Below are 21,251 nucleotides of genomic sequence, written 5' to 3' on the forward strand. Positions count from 1 at the left end.
ACGGTGGTGTCTGAAAAGAGGATGCTGTCTAAGTAGCATGCCATCTTGGTCAATGTCTCCCACCCACTACATAATGTACTGGGTGGGCACAGGAGTACATTCAGCCAGTGACTCATTCCACCGAGATGCAACACAGAGCGTCATAGGAAGTCATTCCTGCCTGTGGCCATCAAACTTTACAACTCCTCCCTTGGAGGGTCAGACACCCTGAGCCAATAGGCTGGTCCTGGACTTATTTCATAATTTACTGGCATAATTTACATATCACTATTTAACTATTTATGGTTCTATTACTATTTATTATTTATGGAGCAACTGTAACGAAAACCAATTTCCTCCAATAAAGTATGACTATGACTATTATTTAAAATAAAGTGAATTGTAAAAAAATCTTCAAGATGGTGTCACGGAACAATGTGACCAATGGCGACGTCCTGCAGAGGGTTCACAAAATACTACTTCTTCTACTACTTTAAATATGACTCTACAACTAAGCCACGTGTGATTGGAACCTATGATTTACATCTTGATGATGTGTTTTTGGGCCGATTGAGCGATCTGCTGCTTTGCTGTCTCCGAAGGAGTTTGGTGAGGTTGGGAGTGAAGTGCGCAACCTGGAGGCCTTGATTCCTGCAGATGGCGTTCGACACCATTGCTTCTGTCCGATTAAGCCAACAAGCAAGGTGGAAGCCGATGAGGACAAGGGCAGAGGACAGGCATTTATTCAGTGTTGTGTACCTGTGTTGGACTGGTCCTCCTCTCCCTCGTACTAGCTGCTGTCAGAGGAAAGGGCAGGAGTCTTGGGTTGCTCATTACAAGGATTGATTGGCGAGGCTCATGGATGTGGTCTCAATTTGGAAGACTTTGATGTTCATACTGAGATTCTGGTTACTCTCTTTGCTGTTTTTGAGCAGTTTGGGGTGATCATTGTGGACTGGGGTGTTTCAGTGAGGAGTGGCTCTACGGTCTGGAGTCAGCTTTCAGTGCGGCATTGAACTGAGTACTACCAGACTCCTGGTTTGATGTTTGATATTCTATGTGTTGTTCACTTGCTTTTCGCCATCTGCACAATTTGTTCTCTTTTTTTCATGCATTGGGCATTTGAGGTTTTATTGAATAAGTTCCCTGATGTTTCTTTGTTTTATGGCTGCCTGGGAAAGGACGGATCTCAGATGTATTCTGTATACATACTTCAATAATAAATAGACCTTGACTTCGAAAAAATTGCAAGTGTTTATTTTTGTGGGGAAGATGGGAAGGAATGTGCTTCCATAAAAATAATAGACTGGATCCTAAACTGAGACTGGTTCTTCTAACAGTGCTGCCTTTTGCTGGGTGGTTTAATTTTCTATCTGAGGAACTTAATAGACAATAGGTGCAGGAGTAGGCCATTCGGCCCTTCGAGCCAGCACCGCCATTCACTGTGATCATGGCTGATCATCCACAATCAGTATCCAGTTCCTGCCTTATCCCCATAACCTTTGATTCCGCTATCTTTAAGAGCTCTACCCATCTCTTTCTTGAAAGCATCCAGAGACTTGGCCTCCACAGCCTTCTGGGGCAGAGCATTCCATATATCCACCACTCTCTGGGTGAAAAAGTTTTTCCTCAACTCCGTTCTAAATGGCTTACCCCCTATTCTTAAACTGTGGCCTCTGGTTCTGGACTCACCCATCAGCGGGAACATGCTTCCTGCCTGCAGTGTGTCCAATCCCTTAATAATCTTATATGTTTCAATAAGATCCCCTCTCAGCCTTCTAAATTCCAGAGTATACAAGCCCAGTCGCTCCAATCTTTCAACATATGTCAGTCCCGCCATCCCGGGAATTAACCTTGTGAACCTACGCTGCACTTCCTCAATAGCAAGAATGTCCTTCCTCAAATTTGGAGACCAAAACTGCACACAGCACTCCAGGTGTGGTCTCACCAGGGCCCTGTACAGCTGCAGAAGGACCTCTTTGCTCTTATACACAATTCCCCTTGTTATGAAGGCCAGCATGCCATTAGCTTTCTTCACTGCCTGCTGTACTTGCATGCTTGCTTTCAGTGACTGATGTACAAGAACACCTAGATCTCGTTGTGCTTCCCCTTTTTCTAACTTGACTCCATTTAGATAATAATCTGCCTTCCCGTTTTTACCACCAAAGTGGATAACCTCACATTTATCCACATTAAACTGCATCTGCCATGCATCTGCCCACTCACCCAGCCTGTCCATGTCACCCTGCATTCTCATAACATCCTCCTTACACTTCACACTGCCACCCACCTTTGTGTCATTGGCAAATTTGCTAATGTTACTTTTAATTCCCTCATCTAAATCACTAATATATATTGTAAACAGCTGCCGTCCCAGCACCGAACCCTGCGGTACCCCACTGGTCACCGCCTGCCATTCTGAAAGGGACCCGTTAATCGCTACTCTTTGTTTTCTGTCAGCCAACCAATTTTCAATCCATGTCAGTACTCTGCCCTCAATACCATGTGCCCTAATTTTGCCCACTAATCTCCTATGTGGGACTTTATCAAAGGCTTTCTGAAAGTCCAGGTACACTACATCCACTGGCTCTCCCTTGTCCATTTTCATAGCTACATCCTCAAAAAATTCCAAAGATTAGTCAAGCATGATTTCCCCTTCATAAATCCATGCTGACTCGGATTTAAATATAACAATTATATTTAAATTTCTGTAATGATATGATTGCTGCCGTCGATTTTTTTGCTCCAACAGCCTTTTATTATCTTGGACAATCCCACTGTTGGATCTCTGTTTAATTTGTGACCCTTAGGGTTCTTTTAGGGGTCAGGAATGATAAGTAAGTGATTCTAAGATTTCAGATTATTTTAGAGTACAATCATACGAATACTAAGCAAACGAACTAAGGAGCTGAGAAATGATGCTAAGAGGTGTATAGACAAAATAATTAAGGTGGCACTTCTGAAAATCCATTACTTGTATAGATAAGAAATGCCTTGGATAAAAATGAATCAGTTAATAGGCTACATAATTAAAACAATTGCATCACATGGGCAATGAGCTAATACTGAGCCGAAGTAAAATGAGAAAAGTTACGAGTGCTGGTTTAGTTGCTTTTCTGCTTGCCACGAGTGAGTGTGAAAAATACTTGAGTTTGTTTAAAAAGTACGAAACTTATAAAAAGTATTATTGAATAAAACAGTGATTTCCAATGTCACCAAAATGTACTACTGGGAAGTACAATTCTTGTTTCATGGGAATGTAGCCCCCCCACCCCACCCCCGGCCAGCCTCAGGTTCGCTTGGCTCGCTGTCGTCTAGGGAAACAGCCCTCGGCCCCGCCAAACTGGGCAATAGTTTGTGTGGATGCTGTGTGATGTACCCCACCCCGCCCAAATAACAGAGAATATACCAGATATGATTAAATGATTTACAGTTTATAGATATTACTGGAACTATATAATTAATAGAGAATAAAATATAAAAGGAAAATAAAAGGTGCCACACTTATCAAAGTTCAATCTCTTCGTGCCCAAACAGTTGGAGCTCAGGACCCTTCTTCTTCACCCTGAGACCCCTCGGACCACCTCGACCGGCCGTCTGGGACCAACAATGGTGGTCGACCAGACGCTCCACACGAGTCCGTCTTCGTTTCCTCTCCTTGCCGAACGCCCTGCTCGGGGTCCAACCCCGTTAGTGGACCCACAGCACAATGTCCATCCTCTGTCTCTCTCTCTCCTGCCTTCTCCTCCCAAACCCCGCGCATACAATATCTTACAGATACACCAAAAGCATAACAACTATCCCAATTGGTTCGTAACATCTTCTTATCAGTAACGTGATCCAAACAAACTGCTAGCGGAAGGACTTTCTCAGCAGTTAACATAACAAAGAAGCCCTTTCAATTAGACTACGCAGTGACATTAAAAAAAAGGAAACCCCCTTACACAAATTTGAATTTATCATTGAAATTTAAATGTAATACCTTTCGTACTGTACATGGATTGAAAACTAAGTACCAATTAACACCCAGAATTCTTTAGTTTGCTGTCACATTTGAACAGCTACTCTTGACGTTTGTTGAAGCACCTTCTCTGTCCTTTAGTGAAGCCTCACCATGTAGGCCTCAAAATTGATGAAATTTTTGACCTTAGTGTGATGACGTGAGTGAATCATTGTCAAATATTTTTAAATTATTTGTGTGTGGGTGCAGTTTCCACTTTCTCTTTACAATGTGCACTTGTGTTGCTTCTAGGTGCAATACTGAAAATGAGTGGTGTCAGATACATGAGAATATTATCAAGAAGCTAAATGCACGATACAATCTGACAAGTTCAAATGCTGGTAAGTGGAAAATGTTTAACATTTTGTGTCATACACAGGAGGATTTCAATTCTGTTGGTTGGAATTGTTTCACATGGACCTGCTGAGCATTACCGTGGGAGCATTGCTGCTAGAATAATATAATAAATGCAGTATTGATTTAGACAATTCTACTTCCTTTTGCAGTGACAACTGTGTTGCTTCCTCCTGAGATGAAGCTGTCAATGTTCATGTTTATTTTCAGGAGAATGCCTATAGATTAATAACTTCTGATGTATTGTCCAATCAAAACTAAATCAGACAACTACACGACAAGTAATTATGCCAATACGTTCATGATCTGTATCTATAAATGTTAAATTACACACCTTAGCCTCTCTGTCATGAAATGTGGGGATGCTGTGGATAAGTGACTCTGCTTGGAGGTATGCTGAGGTATTAGATTAAAATCTGTCCAAACTTGAGCCTGAGTATTTGGGACATTTTTGATGCCAAATCAGCCATCAAACTCCGAATCCTGGCCAAGGTACACCCTAGGCCAGCATTACCAGACTAAAAGAACAAGGTCCTGATTCAGCTCAATTTGAGCCAAGCCTGAGGATGTAATTATTTTCATACTGAACCGGAACAGAAGCAGAACCTGACAGTCTTGAAGGCCCCCAGAGAATCAGGTTGGGTAGCCAGGCCCCAGGTAAGATTTGAAATCTTTTCGAATCTTACGGGATGGAAAATTCCCTGCCATGTTGTGCAAAGTGACTTGCGGCAGTTTCAAGCTCATTATCACTGTGCATTGGTGAACCCCATAAACCTGCACATAATAAGCATCCCAGGTTGACAAGTTGATTTCAAGATGGCACTGGTGAAACACGGTGATGTTTTGCATGCAACTTACAAAACTTGTAATTATACTTCTGAACTGCTTTCACTGCAATCTGCAGCTTGTAAGTTCCTGATAAAGAATGTGCTCTTGAATGCTTTAAGGAATTTGTGATTTCAAGATCTTCTGAAGGACTTTGTGGACTTTACTCACAGGGATGCAGGTATTGCACTTTTAATCAGATGAAGGTACATCACTATGGCAGGAAGAGCAGGAGATGGGGAAGACTCCAAGCCAGACTAAAACTGCGGTGTGTGAAAGTTCCTCTACCCAGTATCAATTTAGCAAATGTACATTCTCTGGAGAACAAGATTGAAAACCTAAGGGAAAGATTGCTGTATTGGAGGAAAATGAGGAAAATGCTAAGCAAGCACTCGAGTTATTGAGTACAGTGATCAGCAAACAAGAAAGAGCCAAAAAGTTCTATTCAAGAGGTTTAAAGGAACATCTAAGCAAGCTTGATGCATTTTGGAAACGAGTCCTGTGGACTGATGAACTTAAAATAGAACTTTTTGGCCGCAATGAGCAAAGGTATGTTTGGAGAAAAAAGGGTGCAGAATTTCATGAAAAGAACCCCTCTCCAACTGTTAAGGGGGTGGATCAATCATGTTTTGGGCTTGTGTTGCAGCCAGTGGCATGGGAAACATTTACTGGTAGAGGGAAGAATGAATTCAATTAAATACCGGCAAATTCTGGAAGCAAACATCACACGGTCTGTAAAAAAGCCGAAGATGAAAAGAGGATGGCTTCTATAACAGGATAATGAACCTCAACACACCTCAAAATCCACAATGGACTACCTCAAGAGCCACAAGCTGAAGGTCTTGCCATGGCCTTCACAGCCCCCTGACCTAAACATCATCGAGAATCTGTGGATAGACCTCAAAAGAGCAGTGCATGCAAGACGGCCCAAGAATCTCACAGAACTAGAAGCCTTTTGCAAGGAAGAATGGGTGAAAATCCCCCAGACAAGAATTGAAAGACTCTTAGCTGGCTACAAAAAGCGTTTACAAGCTGTGATACTTGCCAAAGGGGTTGTTACTAAGTACTGACCATACAGGGTGCCCAAACTTTTGCTTTGGGCCCTTTTACTTCTTTGTTATTTTGAAACTGTAAAAGATGGAAATAAAAAAAGTTTTCTTGCTTAAAATATTAAAGAAATGTGTCATCTTTAACTTTATGCCTTTTGGAAATCAGTTCATCTTTTACTTGCTTAGTAATGGAAATTTTGACCAGGAGTGCACAAACTTTTTCATGCCACTGTATATGTGCTTTAATAAAAAATTTACTTTGAACTTTGTACCAATTATGGTTAAAACTCACTTTTGCACAGAGCAGAAAAAACTTCACTCAACTTGTTTTGCTTTAGAATGCTTGGTGCAGAACCCCCAGTAGAAAAATGTGAAAAGCGCAAATAGCCTCAAGTATTACATTGACCAATAAACCTAAGCAAAAATATTTTATTCTTTTTAAGTGAGCTGAATAGAGATAGTTGCTACTTGAAAGGAGGCACTTTGTGACGACTATTACTACTACTACTACGTCGACTCAGGCCTAGGGGGCTGGCGTCAGGCACAATGACGGATTCTCCACTTCTCCCTCTCCCTCATCAGTGTGTTCAGTTCATCTACATTAGCTACACCGCTGTTTTCTAGGAGCGTGTTGACCATAGTCTTGGGAGGGTGCCCAGGGTTCATTCTCCCATGCTTGGGCTCCCATAAGATGACTAGGCTGGCAGGTAGCTCGGGGTGGTGTAGACAGTGTCTCGCTAGTTGTAATCTTCTCGCCTCGATTTTAGTGGTGAGCATCGGTAGGTCATCCTAGGGCTCAACGTTCGTCATGTGCTGTTGCCAACTCACATCAAGAACCATCTGGAGTATTCGTGTACAGCAACCATCTAGAGACTTTCGCGTCGTCGTGGTGAGTGTCCACGTCTCGCATCCGTATGTGAAAATGGACTCTCTGACTGCTATGAAGATCCTCTTTTTAAGCCTTTTGGTCAGATTCGACTTCCATATTTTCTTCCTGTCGTTCATAGCCCTCCACGCCAGCGCCTTCCGTATCTTTATGTCCTTCTCCGAACTCATTGTTCTTGACCCGAAGTCAAAGCGTTTAGGTGAAGTCTAACTTTATTGCACTCAATTTCCACTTTTGTCGGTAGCTGCTGTGCTTCCTCCATCTGGTCAGAGAGCAGGACTATGTCATCTGCAAAATCGAAATCTGTGAGCGTAACTGGTCTGACCCTTTTGGTTTTTCCTGGTTTTATGGTAAAACCAAGCTTGTCATAATCTTTGGTAGCTTGATGTAGAACGTAATCAAGGACGATTATAAAGATGTAGGGTGCCAGAGTGTCTCCTTGCAGCACACCAGCTAGGAGCTCGAACACTGCTGTTTCTCCGTCTGGTGATACAACTTTCGCCATGGTTTTGGTATAGCTGGACTCTATTGCTCTCAGTAGATGGTCTGGCACTCCATAGGCTTTCAGGATCTTCAGCATTTTACCTCAGTGAATGGAGTCAAAAGCTTTGCGAAAATCGATGTAAGTAAGCACTGCTGGTAGGTTGTTCTTCTTGACTTCCTCGATGATTCTACGGAGAGCAAGTATTTGCATTACTGTTGTGCGCTTCTGCTAAAAACCATTCTGATTGAATCTTAGCTTAGGGTCAATGGCGGTGCGAATTTTGTTCAAGATCATCATATTGTATAGCTTTGCTAAGATGCAGGTCATGCTGATACCGTGGTAGTTGTCTTCGTGAGGGATCCAGACTTGGGGACTGGGATAATGTTTGAGAGTGACCACTGTTCTGGTTTGTTGCCTTTCATCAGTGCCGTATTACATATGTCCAGCAAGATGTCATCCAGGTCGCAGTTCTTCAGGACATCTGGTGGTATCCCATCTGGTCCAGCGCTCCTGCCCTCTTTGAGTGCATATTTGGCCACCTTCAGTTCCTCAATGGTGAATGGGCCGTCATCGATGTTGATTTGCATTAGTATCATGGGTATGTCCTTTTCTTCTGTGATCATTGGAGGGCTTCCCAGCAGGTTCTTAAAGTGGGTAAACCATGTCTGGAAACAGTCCTCTGCTGTTTTACCATTTATTTGACCTGATGAGGACTTCTTCCGTCTGCTGATCTAGTTGACTAGGCGCTATGCTTCTCCATGCTGCTAGTCTTCATACATAGCTTTATAGTACCGTAAAGATATTGGTAGTGTTCAAACTGTGTTCTGTATTTCATTTCAGTACATTAATTGTTACTCAGTTAAATGGTAGTTTGTCTTTTTTATACCTTTCAACAATTTCTATGAAACTTTGGCTAACTGGGGCAACCACTTAATTGGGCCAAAGTGTACTGGTCCCAATGAGTCCCAGTTAACTAGAGTCCACTGTACTATATTAAAATACTGGCCTGTTTACTTGTAATGAATTTAGTATCCAACAATTAATACGTTTGGGTATCTGTTGTACTTGTGTAATTATAAACAAGCGATTTATTTCCTGTGCAGGTTTTTATCGGCCATGAATTGGTAACATCTTGGTTTCACAGCTTAAAGCTGCAGGAATAGAGTGGAGCATGGAGTCCATGGTAACAATCTGAGAGATATCATTAGTTCTCAGAAGAACAGGAATGTACTGTTTGCTTTTGTGCTGTGTATTATACAATGGCTTTTCTAGTATTCAGTTCTGAAAATGACATTGTTTTGAAGATCTTGAAGCAAAAAAAAAAAACACCTTGTTTACAATGTTGAAAATTCTGGTGGTGGTAGATTTTTATGTGATCGTGTTATGGCAGTAGAATTGCTTCAAATCATGTCTGACTACTGTTGCTATGCTGTGAGAGACCTTCATAACCTCCCTTGCCATTTTTAAGTATCCAGACTCCAAATCGGTTTCTGCTGTCTCTTCCTTTACCAATGTACCAGTTCGGTACATGTTTTTGTCATGTTTCTGTCAACTCCCTAAGTGTATATGTTCCTCTCTTTAGTGCTTTTTTTGTTTGAACTGAAAGAAGTGCTTTAATGTGTAACTATATTAGATTTATTTGTACCAGTGTAAAGTACTTAGAATGTAGTTGTTAAAAGTCAGTGATCTAAAATGTATCATGCTAAGGAAAAACATTTTATTTAACCTCATAGTTGTGACTAGGGAGCCTGTTCTCATTTAATGTATTTAATATTCATTCAATGTATATAGATATCATTGTTTACCACAATAAAATTAATTAAATGCCAGTATTGCAGTGATTTGATCACGGTACTCTGTTCTTTTCGATAAACTTAGTTAAATCAATCCCTTCTGTACCAGCTGGTTAACATGGTGATCATACAATGCATCACCTGTCAGAGTCAATTTCTACTTTTCAGTTCATTCGATTCCTTTGTCCTGGTGCAAAAGAATTTTGAAAGTGCTTGTTAAAAATTAGTGATTGAAAAATATATGATGTGAAGTAAGAGAAGAGATATTTAGTTTATGGCTGATGTGACTGACAGTGAAATTAAATAAGTAAAAGGTAGAAATTGGTTTCACAGCTGATGCACTATGAAATAGTGATGCCAAACAACTGGTTTTGTGGTTTGTGATTTGACTAAGTGCTTTGAAAGCAAAAGACTATCTTGGTCAGCTGTGCTTGATGACCAAAGTAATTTCAGAGTCAATGAATTCTTCAGTTTATTGAATGAACTGTAAGGAAAGGTCATACGACAGTGGCATAATGCAGCAGAGAAACTGGCCCTTCAGCCCACCATCTCCATGCCGACCTTGTTCATCTGCACTACATTTGCCTGCATGAGTATTGTATTGTGCTGTGAATTGCATATAGAAGTGCCCGTCTATATGTTTTTAATTATAGCTAGTCTATCTGATCACACCACTTACTCTAGCTTCTTTCAGATTTAAACCTCTCTCTGTACAAACAGGAAAACAAAATACCCCTCAGATCCCTTTTAAATCTTTGTATCTCACCCTTAAACTTCTTGCCTTTGATACCCCTTTGAAGGGCAAAAGATTCTGACTACCCTATGAAAGGCAAAAGATTTTAACCATCTGCCATATATGTGCTTCTCTCAATTGTAAATCAGGTAACCTCTCAGCCTCCTTTGTTCCATAACTAAGGTTTTCCAAGTTAGGCAACGTTCTTACGAAACTTCTCTGCGTGCACTCTGGTGCATTCTTCCCACAGAACAGTGCACGTCACTCCAAGCATTATGTAATGGCGACAGAACATTCCAGCTTTAGCACTCTGTTCCCTGACTGATAAAGGCAAGCATGTCACTAGACTTCTCCACCACCCCGATGAACCACGGACTTGGATCCCAAAAGTCTCACTGTTTATCAGCATTCCTTGCCTCTCCTAGAGTTCCTAAACTACATCTTGCCAAGATTAAGTAATATCTTCCAAAGCTCTGCTCAACTTTCCAGAAGATCAGAAGATCTACTGTATATCTTACTGTAGGAAGGATAGACGGTAGAGCAAGCATTCTTGCTATCCACAGTGCCACCAACTTTTGTGCTATGTGCAGACCCACTATCCATACCTCCTCTGTTTACATCAAAGTCATTAATATATACCACAACGAGCACAATTCTTTGCACTGATCCCTGTAGTACATCAAAATTCATGGACTTCTAATCAGAACATTATCCTTTTGCCATCAGCCTGTGCCTCCAGTCACAAAGTCAATTCTGGACCACCTTAGACAGCTTGCCTTGGATCCCATGACCTTTGGACTTCCAGATTGGTTCTTTGTGAAACTTTGTCCACATATCTTAGTGTTAGACTGCCCAGACAACAGCTATACCCATGTCAAGCTGTGTTTATCAATTTCAGCTCAGTATTCAACATCATTATCCCCTCAGTACGAATCAACAAGCTTCGAAACCTCAACTTCTGTATCTCCCTCTGCAACTGGATCCTTGAATTCCTCATCAGGAGACTACGGTCATTGTAGATCAGGAATAACATCTTGGCCTCGCTGACAATCAACACCAGCGCATCTCAAGGATGCATGCTTAACCCACTGCTTTACTTACTCTACACTCATCACTGTATGGCTAAGCTCAGCTGATGACAACACTGTTGTTGGTAGAATCTCAGATGGCAACAAAGGTGCAGATAGGAATGTGATAGATTGGCTGGTTGAGTGTCCTTTCAAATGTTCTCTGTTAAATTCTTTACCACTAATATAGGGCTCACTGTCCTGCAGTTACCTGGGTTGTCCTTGATGCCCTTAAAGGAACAAAATTAGCTATCCTCCAGAATTGCACTTCTCTGGCTAACAAAGATGCAATGATCTCCTTCATGGCCCCAGCAATCTCCACCATTGTTTCTCATAGATTTTCTGGAATAAATATCATTTGGTCCTGGAGATGTACATGTACCCCTGCACCTATTGGAGTATAATACCTGCAGTTGAAGAACAACTTGTATTAAGAAATGCATTTATAGTGGAGGCATTATAGGTCAGAATTCTTTATTTCCCATATTGTGATACATTTTTCAATATATTGTCAATGTCTGACAAGAACTGTCCTTTGTTATTCAAATAACAAGCCATGGGTGACAAAGGACATTAAGGACATCCTGAATGCTAAAAAGAGGGTGTTTGGAGATGGAAATAGGGAGGAGCTGAGGGCAATATAGAGGGATCTGAAAGCTGGGATCAGGGAGGCTAAAGACAGGTACAGGAGGAAGCTTGAGTGGAAACTCCAGCAGAACAACATGAGAGAGGTCTGGAGGGGGATGAGGACCATCACTGGGTTCTGGCAAACTAGCAACAGAGGAGCTGAGGGCAGTGTGGACAGGGCCAACGAACTTAACCTGTTCTTTAACAGATTTGACATTGTGACCACTGCCCATCCCCCACATGAGCCATCTGTTGTCAGCCCCCAACCAATACATATTCAACTCTCCCTTCCTACCCCTCCTCACAGTCCCCCAGCCTGCTCTCATGACTATACCCCTCCCCCACATGAAACCACCACAGTGGGCTTCACGGCTGAATAGGTGAGAAGACAGCTGAAACGTCTCAACCCAAGCAAGGCTGCAGGACCGGATGGTGTCAGTACCAGGGTGCTCAAAGCCTGTGCCCCTCAACTATGTGGAGTACTTCGCCAGGTATTCAACCTGAGCCTGAGGCTCCGGAGGGTTCCTGTACTGTGGAAGACGTCCTGCCTCGTCCCTGTGCCGAAGACGCCGCGCCCCAGCGGCCTCAATGACTACAGACCGGTGGCATTGACCTCCCACATCATGAAGACCCTGGAGAGACTTGTTTTGGAGCTGCTCCGGCCTATGGTCAGGCCACACTTAGATCCCCTCCGGTTCACCTACCAGCCCCGACTAGGAGTTGAGGATGCCATCGTCTACCTGCTGAACCGTGTCTACGCCCACCTGGACAAGCCAGCGAGCACAGTGAGGACCATGTTTTTTGACTTCAGTGCGTTCAACACCATCCGCCCTGCTCTGCTGGTGGAGAAGCTGACAGCGATGCAGGTGGATGCTTCCCTGGTATCATGGATTCTTGATTACCTGACTGGCAGACCCCAGTACGTGTGCTTGCAACACTGTGTGTCCGACAGAGTGATCAGCAGCATTGGGGCTCCACAGAGGACTGTCTTGTCTCCCTTTCTCTTCACCATTTACACCTCGGACTTCAACTACTGCACAGAGTCTTGTCATCTTCAGAAGTTTTCTAATGATTCTGCCATAGTTGGATGCATCAGCAAGGGAGATGAGGTTGAGTACAGGGCTACGGTAGGAAACTTTGTCACGTGGTGTGAGCAGAATTATCTGCAGCTTAATGTGAAAAAGACTAAGGAGCTGGTGGTAGACCTGAGGAGAGCTAAGGTACCGGTGACCCCTGTTTCCATCCAGGGGGTCAGTGTGGACATAGTGGAGGATTACAAATACCTGGGGATACGAATTGACAATAATCTGGACTGGTCAAAGAACACTGAGGCTGTCTACAAGAAGGGTCAGAGCCGTCTCTATTTCCTGAGGAGACTGAGGTCCTTTAACATCTGCCGGACGATGCTGAGGATGTTCTACGAGTCTGTGGTGGCCAGTATTATCATGTTTGCTGTTGTGTGCTGGGGCAGCAGGCTGAGGGTAGCAGACACCAACAGAATCAACAAACTCATTTGTAAGGCCAGTGATGTTGTGGGGATGGAACTGGACTCTGTCACGGTGATGTCTGAAAAGAGGATGCTGTCCAAGTTGCATGCCATCTTGGTCAATGTCTCCCATCCACTACATAATGTACTGGGTGGGCACAGGAGTACATTCAGCCAGAGACTCATTCCTCCGAGATGCAGCACAGAGCGTCTTAGGAAGTCATTCCTGTCTGTGGCCATCAAACTTTACAACTCCTCCCTTGGAAGGTCAGACATCCTGAGCCAATAGGCTGGTCCTGGACTTACTTCATAATTTACTGGCATAATTTACATATTACTATTTAACTATTTATGGTTCTATTACTATTTATTATTATGGTGCAACTGTAACGAAAACCAATTTCCCCCTGGGATCAATAAAGTATGACTATGACTAATTGTTAGATAAAGGATGAATAAACCAAGTGGGAACATTATATCATCATCATCATGTGCTTTGCAAATATCAAATTGTTTTAATTAGTATTTTGCAGTGGGTGTAAATGCCTAGGAATTTGATTTCACCTTTTTTCCATAACTAACACAATTTTGCATAAAATGCTAGCATTAAATTAGGTACCCTAAATAGATTGTGAAACTGGTAGCAAATGAATGTTCAGTCACATAAATATAGTTCCATCAAAAAGGTGCATTTAATTGTGACAATTTGGGATTGCTTCCATCAGGTTTCCCATTTCTAGCCCAGCTGTTACTGCCTTGGTTAGACAGCAAGCAGAATACAGTAATCATCCTTAAAACAGGAGCCCCTGCATTTGGATGGGACCATTGCACATCATGGGTGTAATGAAGGCAAGGGGCTGAGAGGACACAGAAAGTACATCAAAGTTCTCAAATAGAGGCGAAGGATTGATGGTGAACAGGGTGCATGCCAACAGAGAAAATCTATAGGTGCCAACAAATATTTGTTTTGTATTTTCCAATGAGGTCGGAACTGCTGGTATCAGGAGAAGGAATTCCCAGATGAGAGAAGAGCTCTCTTGGGAACAACATATCATTGGACCTGGGGGGAAATAGTGCTTCTGTTCCTGACCAGCTGTTTGTATTTAACATGTAATATTTATATATCCAGTGATCATCTTCAGTCAGCTAGATTCCATCATCACCTAAAAGTCAACATTTTGCTCCAGTGCAGCGTCATGTACACTTCTGTTTTTGCAGAATCACCTGCCTACAACTTCACTTGTTCACTAGTGATTTCAAAAGCCTAAAAAACCCTGAATATTTGAGACCTAAATAATGAAAAACACAAACTTTCCTTGTACCCTTGATGACATTTATCAGTACTGTCCCACCCTCAATGGCCAGGACGACCTTCATCCCTGTCCTTGCTTTCCTTAGCAACCTTATGTGCTTCAGCTCACTGGCTTCATGTTGACCATCAAATACCCATCCACACTATTCCTATTTTTACATTCTTCACATTCCAGTCATCAGCTCCTATGTTCTACTGCTTAGGTGCACACGTATCAATTCACAGTGGACAGTTAACTTGCCAACTTGCACACGTTTGGATGTGGGAATAAACTGGAACACTGGGGATGGGCATCCCATGTTTCAGGGAAAACATGCAATCTCCACAGAGACACCACCAGTGATCAGGCTTGAACTCATCGGTGGAGCTGAGAGGCAGTGTCACTACATCAACTCCAAATTTCTTTTGACCATGCTATCTGTCTCTGTATCCATGCTGTCCTTAGAGTCATAGAAAAGTACAGCACAGAAAAAGGTCTTCGGCTCATCAAGTCTCTGTTGAGCCATTTAAGCTCCCTATTCCCATCAACCTGCACAGGGACCATAACCCCCCATACCCCTACCTTCCATGTACATATGCAAACTTCTCTTAAACATTGAAATTGAGCTCGCATGCACCACTTGCACTGGCAGTTTGTTCCACACTGTCATAACCCCCTGAGTGAAGAAGATTTCCCCCTCACGATCTATATTTACCAGGAACATCTAAGTCCGGCAGTCTCAGTGGCACTGCTTGCAGCTGTTTATGCTATCAGTCAGAATGCACATTGTTAATCTCTCTACTTTGCTGCACATTTCTGAAAGTATTCACAGTATGCTAACAGATTTTTTGCTTATTCATTCTAACTCAATTCCTGTTCAGTCTCTTAAAACACTGAAATTGCTTTCAATATCTCAGAGCTGGTGCAGAAGCATATTGTTTAGTATTATGTTCTGGGATTTCTACATTTGTGTGGAATCATTGAGATGTTCTTTAAAATCAGCTTGGTTTGCCAAGAGAAGGATTGGTATCCCAAGAAGAGTGTTCAGAGTCTCACCAAATGAAACTATGCTGAAGGGGACTCCAGAAAATTATTCACAGACTTTATTCTAAAGATAAAAGAATCTTCTTGTTCATAATACAAGGCAGTTCCGCTACTGTCATAGAAGATGCATTATTTGCAGGATGATATCATGGTTAGCAGGCTTGATAATAAATTTCTAGTTCCCCAACACCCACCTTCCTGTGTATCTAATGTCACCTTTACACTCTAGCTATTTCACGTAAACAAGCACCATGCTGAAATCTTTTGAAGCTAGGTCATATTTTTCTAAGTAGTTTGAATCCGTTGATCTTGTTTCCTGGATACTCTTCAAATCTAAGTCGTATTGCTTCACTGCCTTCTGGCAAAATTACAAAGAAAGTCCTTCAAGCATTCCTTTGTCACCTGCAGCTTTATTGCATTCAAAGTACGTTTAATAATCTCTATTGAGCAATGCATTGTAATGCAACATTTTTTTGGAATTCATGTGGAGTGATTGTTTTAGTTATAGCTTGCCATATGGTGAGGGAGCAATAGCTGCTGTCCTCTGCTACTCTCCCTGTTGGTAACCAGCATGGAAGCTGCCTTCAAGCTGAGGCCATTGCGTTGATTCCTGGAAAAGAAGCCTTTGAGCATTTGGCTTGTTTGGCATCATTGACTTTTGGCATGAGGCAAATTATGATGAACACGATTATTGTAATTTTGGAGCTGATTTTGTTTTTCTAGTGGTGACATATTATAACTATATAAGTATTTAATGTGCTTGTAGATATTTCATGCATTAACATTAATAGGGATATGTATAGATATATGAATTAGAAGCTGGAGAAGACCATTCAGCCCATCATGTGTGTTTTAACATTTACTAACATTTACCAAATTCGTTTACCTGAATTTTATTCCATCTTTGCATTGCCATCTACCACAGTAAATTTGTTGACTCGTTAATGAGTTGGTCATTGCATTAATTGGCCAGTCATTGCAAGAATTCACAATAATCTTAAACCCTTAATTGGGTTGTAGTCTGGTCTCTGCTGCCTGTCTTCCTTTTTCACCCTCATAGATAGGGAATGGTCACTAGTTTAATAGTTCATCAAAGATACTTAATTAATGAAACAGGACCAGCTGCTTTGTGTTGTTTCCATTTAGGCAGTCTCTCCTAAATTTTCTAACTCCCAAACTGAGAACAGCTGCTATTGCACAGCTCCATAACCCAGATTTGACTTGGACTCCGTGTCCCATTTGAGTGGAGTTTGCCTGTTCTCCCAAGGGCCCACTGGGTTATCTTCAGATCTATAGTTTCCTCCAACATTTTGGAAATGTATCAGTCACTTAATTGGCTGTAGATTGATCCTGATACTAGGAGAATCAGGGGGAAGTTGATGGGTGCATGATGGAATAGATTATTATATAGAGAAAATAAATGGGGGAACGGAATAGTTGAGAATGATTTGAGAGCAGATAATCTCTTATGGACTAAATGGCCGCCTTTTACCTTGTAAGAAAACATGATACTTGCAAGCCTGCAGGGTTTACAATCAGAAAGAGGGTGGCAGCAATGAAGGAAACATTTTGACCATAAACTGACGGGTAATATTTTCCTTGAGTCACTAAATTGAGTGGAAGTTCATGGGGAACATCAAACAGTGAAGGTATTGACCAGATCTGGTCAATATCGAAGGTATTGAACATTGATTTCTCGAATTTCTGATAATTGCCCCTCAACCCCCTTCACCATTCCCCATTATCATTTCTCTCTCTCACCTCATCTCCTTACCTGTCCATCACTCCCCTCTCATGCTCCTTTCTTCCATGGCCTTCTGTCCTCTCCTAGCAGATTCCTGTTTCTCCAGCCCTTTATCTCTTTCACCAATTGACTTCCCAGTTCTTTTCTTCACCCCTCCCTCTCTCCTGGTTTCACCTATCACCTACTATACTTCTTGCTTCCTTCCCACCACCTTCTTACACTGACTCCTTATGTCATTTTTTCTGGTCCTGATGAAGGGTCTCAGCCCAAAATGTCCACTGTTTACTCTTTTCCACAGATGCTGCCTGGCCTGCTGAGTTCCTCCAGCATTTAGTGTGTATTGCTTTGATTTCCAGCATCTCAGATTTTCTCTTGTTTGTGATTGATCAGAATCTTGTGCTCATATTGACATATTTGCATTCATCAAACAAGTACTGGTTACTGGGGTTGCTGCCTCACATTTGTGAAGTTAAATTACCCATTGTCCTTGCTTATAAAAGCTAACATAGTTCCCACCCCCCAACATGGGAGCCAAGCATCATTGCTAATTTTAGAATGAATTGTACTTGTATGGTGCACATTAAAATCAAATGATTGGACTTTTCATCATGTGAATGAGTTAGGAATGTAGGAATGTGAAGGAGAGGAAATACTTGTGTTGATTGTGAGTTATTTATACTATAGCACACATCAGTATCTATCTGCATTGATTGCACTCTGTATTGTACAAATTAAATCTCATCACTTGTTCCAGAACGTAATAAGAACAGGCATATAGATTAGCTTTACTTCACCTGTGAGAGTATTTTTCTAGGGTTATATTCAGTAGTTAGATTAGTTAGCAGCTGAAGTTGCATTAGCAGCCACTTGCCAGAGGCATAAAGAGAGCTACCACGAAGATCTTGAGTGGGTGCATCCAGCTTTAGCTACCATCAAAGGCGATTTGATAAGCAGGCTCTTACTCTCTTGGCTGGTCATTGATCCGCTGCTCCAGGGGTGTAGTGGAATTATACTGTAGAGTCAGAATCAAGTTTGTTGTCACTAACATAAGTGATGAAGTTTATTATTTTGTGGCAGCAGTACAGTGTAGGCATTGCAAAATAAGTTACAATAAAAATAAATAGTATAAAAGGACAATACCAAGGTAGTGAATGGCGATTGATCTTGCAAGTAAGGAATTTGAACAGGCACAGTTTACCAAGTGGTTAATATCCGTAACTGCAAGTCAATTTTGTATAGAAATGGCATTTCTCGGTTCAAACTTCAGAGCAGTGTGTTGGCAGGGGCCATGTTGGTCTCCTTGTGAAAAGTAAATAAAGTACGGCGTGAGCACAAGCTTCCAGAGTCCAGTTAATTGGCGATGGCTATCAGAGAAAGACTATTCTGTCATTTAAGGATTAATCTTGGATTGCTGCCCAAGATATCGTATGGATCTTCAGTTAAATGAAAATATAGCATTACTTTGATCAATCAGCAGATTTCTGTAATGTGTGTGTTGGACCACATTCTTGGATATTTTCTCAGTCCCATAATATCATTTACTTGTGTACTGTGGCACATGTTTTATTTCCGTGTCAGTGTATGTCTCAGTGCCAGTTTCATTTACCGGACTTGTACCTTGTAGAAAATGGTAAACCACAGTCTCACTTCACTTAGCACTCTTAGAATTAGGGAAACTTTTTAAAGAGTGACGCGGTTATGGATCCAGCACCATGTCTTTGACGGAAGTAAAGACTGCTTTCTTTGGCCCTTTCCTGTGTATTTGGTACAGATTTTTTCCATAAGGTAACAAAGTCAATGGTTTCTTTGCTTAATGAGGGTTGTATTAGGTTTACAGATTCTTAAGCTGTGATAAATTATAAAATAGATGTAGACCACAGATATTTAAGATTTCTCCTTGGTATACTCAATAGTGCATCATATTTTGAAGTTTATTTAAACAGACCATTTTAGTTCTGAACAAAGCTGTTTTCATAGACCTGGTCAATAGTAGCACGCTTTAGTTGCAGTGCAGAGATTGATCACAGTAAAGCAGAAAGCTGTTGTCTTCAGTTCAGGGGTATTGTCTTTCAAAAACTTGAATTGCATTGAATAAATGTTAACTTCGCAAGAAGGAACAGTAGAACGAACTCCGTGTGATAACTGGTCTGAACAGTAAAATGCACAATTCTTACTGCTTTCCATAACAAAATAATGATTGAAGTCATTGAAGCAAGTTGACAGAAACTGTTTATTATTTTTACTGATCTTGGGTATCCATAATGTTTTGTGTTGTTATCCAGCTGATTTTAACTGTTGTTTGGTTGCAGAAGATTTTCTTTCCACAAAATTTCAAACTGTTATTTATCTGTTTTTGGTTCAAGGCTTATCTGTGGCACTACAGTTGCTACATGGAGACATTGATCAGATCCGAAGGGAGTACCCGGTTTTGTTTACAAGAGGTGTGGCGATCACCAGAAAATTAGGCTTCTCAGATATTATAATGCCAGGTAGGTTTGAAATGCAATCCAGTGATAATCTGAAACTATTTTATTTTCTCCACAGTGCTTTCATAGGACAGAAATTGCAAGAAAAATCTCATCAGAATATACAAATTATTTATGGGTTTTACAACTTTATTTTTAAAGACTTTGAATTATCAAATAATTCATGTGCATAGGAATCAAAAAGGCTAATGTTATAATGGATTAAGTGCCAGTCCCATTCCAGATTTTTGTACATAAAGCTGACATTTAAGAACAGTACTGAGGGAATGCTATACTGAAAGTTACACATGATCCTTAGCCCTCTATGTACTGCCTGTCTGTCTAAATGTCTCTTAAGTAGTAAATAGTAATAGCTGTTGTCCTCTCTGTTATATCTGCTGTCATATCTGCTTTGAGTAATATCTAATATCTAGTAATATCTACTGTCATATCTGTACATATGCGTCATATCTGCTTCTACCATACCAATGTTCCTGGCACCACCAGTCTCTCTGTCCTTTTTTTAAAAAAAAAATCTTCTGCTTCACAAATCTTGTTTAAGCTTTCCTCCTCTCACCTTAAACCTCTGCCCTTCAGTATTTGACATTTCTACCCTGGAGGAGAGAGGGTATTGATGCCTCTTATAATTTTATGTACTTCTATCAGATTGCCCCTCAACCTCTAACACTCCAGAAAAAACAAAACAAAATTTGACTCTCCTCTCCTTATGGTTGCTGCACTCCAATCTAGACAACATCCTGATAAACCTTTCCTACACCTCTCCAAAAGTGTGGCCAAGTGGTTAGGGTGTTGGACTAGTGATCTGAAGGTTGTGGGTTTGAGCCTCGGCTGAGGCTGTGTGTGTGTCCTTGAGCAAGGCACTTAACCACACAATGTTCCAGTCTACCCAGCTGAGAATGGGTACCGGCATTCTCTGGGGGTTAACCTTGCGATAGACTGGAGTCCTGTCTGGGGGGGGAGTCTCGTACTTTCAGTCACTTCACGCCACAGAAACCAGCAAAGCACTGGCCTGATGGGCCACAAGGCCCGTGACATTAATCTTTAAAAACACCTCTCCAAAGTTTCCACATCCTTCCTGTACTGTGTAGACCAGAACTATGCACAGTACTCAATAGCCTAACAGCTGATTTACATAGCTGCAAATGAATACTGGATTTCTATACTGAACGCCTTGACCAATGAAGGTAAACATGCCGTATGCCACCTTTACCACCCTATCCATGTGTGCTGCCACTTTCAGGCAACTGTGAATTTGTAACATAAGATACCGCTTTACTCCAAAGGTCCTACCATTTACTTTTGCATTTGTCCTCCCAAAGTACAACACCTCACACTTGTCCAGATTAAACTGCATCTGCCATTTCTCCACTCAGCTTTTTGACTGATCTATGTTCTTTATTGG

At 41.5% G+C, this 21,251-nt stretch overlaps 1 protein-coding gene across 6 annotated transcripts in view; it reads left to right on the forward strand.

Moving 5' to 3' along the window:
* dock4 (dedicator of cytokinesis 4) overlaps nucleotides 1-21,251 on the forward strand; it is a 366,243-nt gene that overhangs the window by 171,263 nt on the left and 173,729 nt on the right. For all 6 annotated transcript variants that reach the window (XM_063057889.1, XM_063057890.1, XM_063057892.1 and 3 more), the window contains exons 12-13: nucleotides 4,232-4,320; nucleotides 19,727-19,852. In XM_063057889.1, the coding sequence (XP_062913959.1) occupies nucleotides 4,232-4,320; nucleotides 19,727-19,852 (215 nt within the window). The remainder of the gene's footprint in view (nucleotides 1-4,231; nucleotides 4,321-19,726; nucleotides 19,853-21,251) is intronic.

This window comes from Mobula hypostoma, chromosome 9, assembly GCF_963921235.1.
Source record: "Mobula hypostoma chromosome 9, sMobHyp1.1, whole genome shotgun sequence".
Classification (NCBI taxonomy): Eukaryota; Metazoa; Chordata; class Chondrichthyes; order Myliobatiformes; family Myliobatidae; genus Mobula; species Mobula hypostoma.